The 8,099-nt window shown below is 30.3% G+C and overlaps 2 protein-coding genes across 2 annotated transcripts in view; both read left to right on the plus strand.

The window, feature by feature from the left end:
• LOC108748227 (coiled-coil domain-containing protein 142) overlaps positions 1 to 3,143 on the plus strand; it is a 4,396-nt gene extending 1,253 nt beyond the window's left edge. Inside the window, exons 5-13 of the mRNA XM_018486259.1 lie at positions 94 to 281; positions 385 to 576; positions 661 to 800; positions 1,218 to 1,502; positions 1,570 to 1,686; positions 2,004 to 2,157; positions 2,226 to 2,343; positions 2,467 to 2,654; positions 3,007 to 3,143. Of these exons, the coding sequence (XP_018341761.1) occupies positions 94 to 281; positions 385 to 576; positions 661 to 800; positions 1,218 to 1,502; positions 1,570 to 1,686; positions 2,004 to 2,157; positions 2,226 to 2,343; positions 2,467 to 2,654; positions 3,007 to 3,143 (1,519 nt within the window). The remainder of the gene's footprint in view (positions 1 to 93; positions 282 to 384; positions 577 to 660; positions 801 to 1,217; positions 1,503 to 1,569; positions 1,687 to 2,003; positions 2,158 to 2,225; positions 2,344 to 2,466; positions 2,655 to 3,006) is intronic.
• Positions 3,144 to 6,769: 3,626 nt separating this feature from the next.
• Positions 6,770 to 8,099, plus strand: part of LOC108748317 (chorion peroxidase) — a 5,626-nt gene continuing 4,296 nt past the window's right edge. The window contains exons 1-2 of the mRNA XM_018486375.1: positions 6,770 to 7,532; positions 7,960 to 8,060. Of these exons, the coding sequence (XP_018341877.1) occupies positions 7,399 to 7,532; positions 7,960 to 8,060 (235 nt within the window). The 5' untranslated portion in view covers positions 6,770 to 7,398. The remainder of the gene's footprint in view (positions 7,533 to 7,959; positions 8,061 to 8,099) is intronic.

An 8,099-nucleotide genomic window follows, 5' to 3' on the forward strand; every position in this document is an offset into this window, starting at 1 on the left:
TTATGTATCCAACTATTGTCAGGACCGTTTTTACAATTATAATGTAATCAAATCTATTATATAATATTTGTTATAAATTCTCTCAAACTATAGCGCTCTTACAAGGCATTTAACGCCACCAATCACAAGTGCGACTTCGACATCTGAAGTGGAAGTATCAGATATTGAAAGTGTACAGGCATTCGTGAATACGCAAAACGAGCAGATCCTTAGACTCTTAAACGTCGTGCAGGAAATATCACCACAATTGCTTGGCACGGACGCCTTGAAAACTAGCAAAGGTATAATCCAAATGGATTTAAAGAACTTATCTCTTAATGTGTTAAATTATTTGTAATAAAATGTAATAAAATAATCTAAGCGATGCATTCAAAATTTCATTAGGCGAAACAAAATTGAGAGGCAGTGCAATAAAGAAAGTAAAGAATTATTACCAAGAGGTGGCATGGGGTGCATTGTCTAGTATTTTAGATCATGTAATATTGTGGTGGTCACGAGAAGCCCTTGCGACTCATCACAGTCACGGCGCTCAGCATCTCAAAGATTGGTTGCGGCAATTTATTCAAGGGAATGAGAGTAAGGATGTCTTTCTATTTAAAATCATTTCTCATTTTTAATTTTGTTCTTGGGAGAAAAGTATTACTATCTTTGAAAATTTAGTCCCGCCTACGGTGAGATCAGCGTTACAAAATTTATGCGATGCGCTCGGATATCATACGACTATCACTGCTTGGGACCAGACGTTTAGATTAGCCTACACCTCGGCCTTCGAGTGCCGTTCGAAGCCGTCAGCCACAGAGGTGGGTACTTTATAAAGAAAACTTTCAATCTAGAATTTCAAAGATGTTTGTTTAATAAAATTAATAAACGTAGAAAAAAATTATAATTGTAGCAGAAAGATCATTAGTAGAAAAACAGGGAAAATAATAAATTTTCTACACGGAAAGAAGAGTTTGAAAATATAAAAAAAATTAAATAGATACGCATCTGAAAATAATTTTGTTGAATTATTAAACTAATTATATAGGAAGCTTAAGCATGATAAATAATGTTATAAAAAGTTTTAATGTTCTTGCTACCAATTTGAATGTCCTACATAATTATTTTAATGATTTCAATAAAATTATTTTGATCTTTTGTGTTTAACTAAATTTGAGAAAAAAATCGTTTTTTTTTTATATAGATGGCAAATAACCATTCGAATTAATGTTTGATAGGGAACTGATACTGGTCAAATGTTTATTGAGCTGTTTCAACTACTGGTCACCCTCAGCAATGAATGCGAGGTGGGCGGCGAATGGGTGATAGGAGCACCCTTGGTAGAACTGCCATTGTCGGAGCAGATTGTCGTGTTGCACAGGATGGATCATTCGGTACACACGGCGAGATTGTGGGCCATTCAAGAGACTAAGATTATAGCCCACACTTGGGATCTAGACGTGCTTTTTCTCTTAGTCAAGGGTGACGTAGTAAACTTCCTTGAAGAGTTATCTTATCTCAAGGTACTACTTTTTAAATATGTTTTTTATAAGGAAAATACTGTATTTATTTTTCATCGATTGATTTTAGCTCGCTGATCACACAACTGCATTGTCCATGAATTCTATTAGCGTCCAAGTATATGTGTGCACGAAGATGAGAGCAAAGATCGTTTCTGAAGTCAAGGCAAACATTGAATTACTTCAGGTATAATGTTGTACTAGTTGAATTTCAGACATGTAATTAAATGAAAAGATGATTTTTGGAATAAAGATTTTCCGATGTGCCATGAATAAATTAAAAGACAAATAACTTAAATATTTTTTTATCAACATCTTTCATATAGATAAAATCTCAAATATTAATCTTATAATAGAAACGATAAATTTTTATCGAAATAAATTTAATACCGTCAAAATCGGGAAAGATTTCTTTCGTGAATATAATAATATGTGTTTATAATCATCTTTGAATCTCTTTCTTACTGCTTATAAAATTGACTTTATACTTATTTATTTCTATAGATTTGCCCTGCTAAGTGCATCGATACGCTCGCCAAGATATGTCGCGTGATAAGTCTCGCGAATTTGCATATGTGTTTTCCACAATCGAATTATTGGAGAAAAAACAACAGCACCTCTCCAGTGGCGGCTAGTTTTTATGTGGAAACTTATTTTGGTATATGTTTCTTCTGTTATTATTCTATTATTGTCATAATAGAATAAATAATACAATTGAAATTGTAGAAAAAGTATTGCTGCCAGTATTAGAAGTGATAGAGGATCATGAAACATCCAACATGATTCTACGAATAATGTGCGAGGCATGGCTTGATTATATTTATCTGCACCGCATCAAGTTCAGGTAAATTTTTTATTTGCTCGATATCCCAGTTGACGCTATTCGTGAAGCAATGCAGAAAATTATAATACGTTTTCTACTTGTTAACATTTCTATTTCCCCTTGTTTATTAAAATAAAATTTTAGCGAGTACGGTGCGCAACAATTGTTGACGGATTTCGCGTATGTATCGACGTGGGTCACTGAGTGTTCGATTATCTCGCAAAACGTCAGGAATCATTTGTTGAAGAACGAGGTCCTACGTCGTTGCGAAGGTGTTGGTCGGCTTTTGTTAAGGCACCCGGGTGAAGCTATCGCTATGCGCAAACGATTGGGTAAATTAAATGTGGAATTTATTTGTACTTCTTAAAGATATTTGCGATTTTCAACGAGGTTCCATCGCAAATAAATCAATATCAAAATGTTATATTTTTTCTTCTTATTACAAGGAGATTTGTAACATCTCTAAAAAATTTTTTATTAATGATGGAGATCTAAATCTTTTTTTTTACTGATGCTTTCTCAAGGAGAGATTAATGCCCGTACCTATAGTCAGGCCTTATATTTAAGGCTTCCTTAAATTTATCTTCAGATAATCTAAAGATAAATTTAAGGAAGCCTTAAGTATAAGGTCTGACTATGAATACGGGCATAAGTCTTCTTTTTATTGCTTTTGTGCGGTTTTAGCTCGAAGAACGAACGAACGTGGATCTCCTGAATCTCCAGGTCTCGAACGCATGCCAGCTGAAATGTACGTTCCGAATCAAGAACAGTGGCTTGAATTGCGCGCTCCTAAGCGATACAATTTTTGTTGTATGGAATAAAGAAAGTAAATAAATTGTCAATCAAAATTATATCTCACGTTCTCTTTTCCCAAAATTATTTTATAAATTGTTAAATACAACAGTTTGATTTTTTTAATATAAAAATATTGCAACAACATTGCAACAATATTTTGAAAGATTACAATATTTCATAAAATATTGATGCAATATTATAGCAATATTTCTATATTTGCTAAAGCTAAAATATAAGAACAGGGAATAACATACAGGTTATAGATTTCATTAGAAGAGACACTATCAGAAATCGTATAGTAATGCAATTTTTGATTGATATCTATTGGCAATGTTGGGTAGTATTTAGATACATGTATAGAGATACAATTTATGTATCTAACCTATATCTGAGGTACATTCAAATTTGAGTATTTGTATCTGTATGTAGATAAAAAAACACAGTATCTGAACTGATTTTCAGATGCATTTTTCAGATACATTTCCTCGGCATAGTCATAATTTCATTTTATATGTGATTATCGATTAATTTTATTCAGAAAAAAAGCAGCTTTGCTGTTGCAAAATTAATATAACATGATTGGTCTTTCCCTTAGTTTCTCGCTGGATCTAAATGCGAATCAATCATATTAAAGAATTTTACAGTTACACAGCTGCTTTTTTTCTGAACCAGTGATCTTAGATTGTGGAATTTCTAACGTATGTACAGTTAAGCTGAAAACACAATATTTGAAGCATTTTTAGTTTATAAAATTATGATGAATAATGATGAATAGTATCGTCTTATAATTCTTATCCTAAATCATTTTACAATAATTATAAGTTTTTTCAATTATTTAAATGTAAGAAAATGAATAAATAAATAAATGATTTATTTAACTAATACATTTTTTACGCATTATCATTAATACGATAAAATTAATTTAAGAATATCTGAAATGTATCTGAAGATACTTTTAAAGTGTTTGATATTTGTACTTATATACTCGTACATTTTAATATATGTATCTATATCTGTATTTAGATAAATTTTGTACATATAACTGTATTTGTATCTAGATAAATTTTATAGTATCTTACTAGATAGATTTTAAGAGTATCTTACCCATCACTGTCTATTGGCGTTATTCTCTAATTGTTACTATTGCTTGTGCTTTTTATTGTGTCTAAACACTTAGTCGTATATATAATTCATATTACATAGATTTTTTTAAATCTATTTATTACTCTCTTTTACTGTTCAGTAACTGAATTCATTTTGTACTTACTTTTTTACTATGCAAAACTGTGAGAAAAGCATTATATCTTGATATCCTGAACAATTTTCCTCCTTAATTATTAGACAAAAATCAGTATAACTGCTTAATAATCAATCAAAATAATACTAAATTTCTATCGAGATATTCCAATGTTCATTTAATATGTTAATAAGATTCATGCAACTATAATGTGCAAATTACGATCATTTGTTGCCAATATAGATTTGTTCTCAGAATCCCAACAAAGGGCGGAAGCCTTTCTATAATACGACGGCGTATTACGTTACGTAGGTATAAGATGTGTGGTATTACACACCGCGGCATCGTCTGCCGTCTCTAGCAGTCAAATGTCTGCGTTCATTGTCGTCGCCACGGTATTACAATAATATCAATCTTGATGGAAACTTTACACAATGTAGAGTCTGAAACGTTGACGTAATATTAGTTGTACAGTGTTTAGTGTTACATACGCATATAAATATATACAGGAAATTGACTAAGTGCAATCGAGAAGTTGCTAAAGTCAAATATTTGTTCTTTTGTGTAATGAATAAACAAAATGAAATAAATTAAATAGAAGAAATATCCTTTTCATTAACACATAGTGCACAAAATTAAGAAATACACACACCCAGGTGGAAAATTTGTATTAAATTTAATATATTTCACGTGTTTTAAATAATCTATTCATTGGATCTCGTCTGTTTTATATAGAAACAGTTTACCTGGTCAAATTATTCCGTTTTGGGATGTTACAGTTTTTATGGGCAAATGTCTCCTTTATCACATCTATAGAAAATCAATAGATATAAAAAACATGAAGTTTTGAAAGTCTAGAATCTGTGAGTGTCTGCTATCTCTTGATAACTTGATGTTTTCTTTAATGCGCAATTTTCTTGAGAAGACGAAGAATTTTTATGTTAAGTGCTATATGTATTATGTAAGTATGAGTATTTGTCGTGTAATCTTACAAGTATATATGTGTGTGTGTGTGTGTGTGTGTGTGTGTGTGTGTGTGTGTGTGTGTGTGTGTGTGTGTGTAGTGGTTATAAAACACTATTATACATACACATACATACATACCTAAAGTATACATGAAATAAACACGCACGCAGCATTTATGTGTACGTACATATCTATATATTACGCATAAAAGAAATTATCAAGTTATCTTAAAGAGATATAAAACTACATAAAGTCTGTGACTTTATATCTTTCTATTTTTTATCGTTGATTTTCTGTGGATATGACGAAGAAGACATTTGTTTAGAATCATAAACACTAAATATAGATACCTATCTCAAAACGGAGCAATTTGATCAGGTACATTATTTTTCATATAAAATGTTTAGTAAAACCTAATTTGTGTTCATTTAATACAAGATGAATATATTAAAAAGTAACACAAATATTTTGTAAAAAAATAAACACAAAAATGTAACTGACACAATTTATAAGTATAAAATAATGGAAGTATTTATACAATTTATAAGTATAAAATAATAGAAGTCTTTTCAATAAAATTAACATTTATAATGTGTTAATTAAATTAATACATATTTTATACCCTTATCTTAAAATACATTATTTTTATATTATTTGTTTACTTACTCTTAAATTTTGTTATTTAAACGCTAAAAAATATTGCATATTAATTTAACATCATTATATTAAATTAATGATTGGATATTAAAAGTTCAACACAAAAATTTTGATAAAAATATAAATGAGTCGTTTTTAATACAAATATAAAATGTTATACAGATATAAACTTGTGTAAAAATAAATATTAAAATACACACACACACACACACACACACACACATGTATTAAAATTAATATTAAAAAAGGACCAGCGAAACTCGAATTTAGTTAATTGCATAACTTAGTCATATGTTTTCGAAATGATAATTATCTGTACTTGCATGATAATTGAGGTACTTTTGAAAACTGTTAAATATGCTTTATAACATTAATAATTGCAACTACATTCTTGAAAATGTAATTTCCAAGTGAATTCCTTTCATTGAAATGATTGTCAATACTGAAATCTTTCAAATACACATTATACAATCATATGCAATAAGCCAGCTTTTCAAATTTTTATGTTTTTATTACCAATTCATAAATGTATATATTTTTGGATATTATGTGTTAACAAAAATAACATAATTTTTTTGCAGTGTAGTGAGTTTAATTACTGTTCATAAATAACAAAATAATAACTATTTAATCTCAGCAACTTTCCGATTATCTTGTAGATGTATTTCAGTTTTAATTTTGCTTCCAACATGTGTAAAATACCGTTAAATTATTTAACAAACTATTTATTATACTATTTTATTTTACATTACATTTCATTATATTTTCATACTGACTGCAAGATAACACACTCACAATGTGATTGTTGTAAATCATCTCTATGATGTATGATCGTTTACATTTTAAGACGCAAACTCGTATTATACCGCAAAATAAAAATTCGTGAGGCAGCTCATGTTTCGCTCCCGACTGTCGATTCTCAATTCACCTTATATAATCAGATTACCTGCGCGAGCGTGTGAACCAAGTAATCCACTTGGGTTAAGAACTTTATTGGACTTTGCTTTCCTTCAACCATATTGAAAAAATACAAAAAAAAGCTCATGCCTAAAATCTTCTAAGACAGCGACTCGTCAAAATTTCAGGATAATCTTTCGATTAAAAATGATTTTAAATATCATTTTCTCTCATTGAGAAATTTTTGATTTCGAATTTAGAGTTTTCTCCAAACGAGGGTGAAGTTTAACGGTGAAGTGTTGTGTAATTACTGACAAATTATAATTATAATTAATCACAATTATTCGTTATAAATGTGGCACCGGAAAAGCTCGGGTATCTGTACGTATCGATCACTCATACGTGTTAGTCGTGCAAGGTGAGTCATATAAGGGGGATCAAATTGCCAAGCAAGAAGAAACCTCGCCTGTGGCTGAAGACAGAATTCTGCATATTATTTAACCTAAGTGTTTCTGTGGACGAAAATGCGCGGTATCACGGAACGAACGCCTCTAAGAAGGTCTACGGATTCGATTGATTACATTGAGTTCGCCAGCCTCTTAAGGACTCGAAGAACGCGACTACGACAGTTTCAATGCTGCGTCTGCGGTATCTTGATGTAAGTGTGAGTTATGTTCAAAATAGGATTGAAAAAAGAAATTAAATAATTTCTGGTAGAAATTTCTCAAATTGTAAGATTACTAAATTACATCCAAATTCTTATTTTTTATTTTCAAATTTAATTAGCGATAAATTATATACGTATTTTACTTACAAAAACTACAGCTAAATCAACAAACTTGCTATTTTATAAAAAAGTGGAAAGGTGCAGAAATCAAAAATAAATATCTAGTAATTTAAATTTCATATTCTAACAATTATAGGATCTCTAATCTCCATCAAGCTATCAATAGACGCAAGAATTTGATCGGATTACTAAAAGATAATAAATTACATATTGCCAAAAATATCGCACATTGGAGTAATTAAGATTACCATGCAATTAGATTTTTCAATATGATTCATGATTTTTCACGATTTCACAGAGTGGTTTTTACCATGGCTTTAGTGATATCCATCAGCTACTCCATGAGCCAAACCAATTCCACTTATCCTGGGAATGACAATGTAACATCTCCTGACAGTTCAGATAGTGCCTTGAGATTAGGATTGGCACTTGGATCTA

Source organism: Trachymyrmex septentrionalis, unplaced genomic scaffold, assembly GCF_001594115.1.
Source record: "Trachymyrmex septentrionalis isolate Tsep2-gDNA-1 unplaced genomic scaffold, Tsep1.0 scaffold22, whole genome shotgun sequence".
NCBI lineage: Eukaryota > Metazoa > Arthropoda > Insecta > Hymenoptera > Formicidae > Trachymyrmex > Trachymyrmex septentrionalis.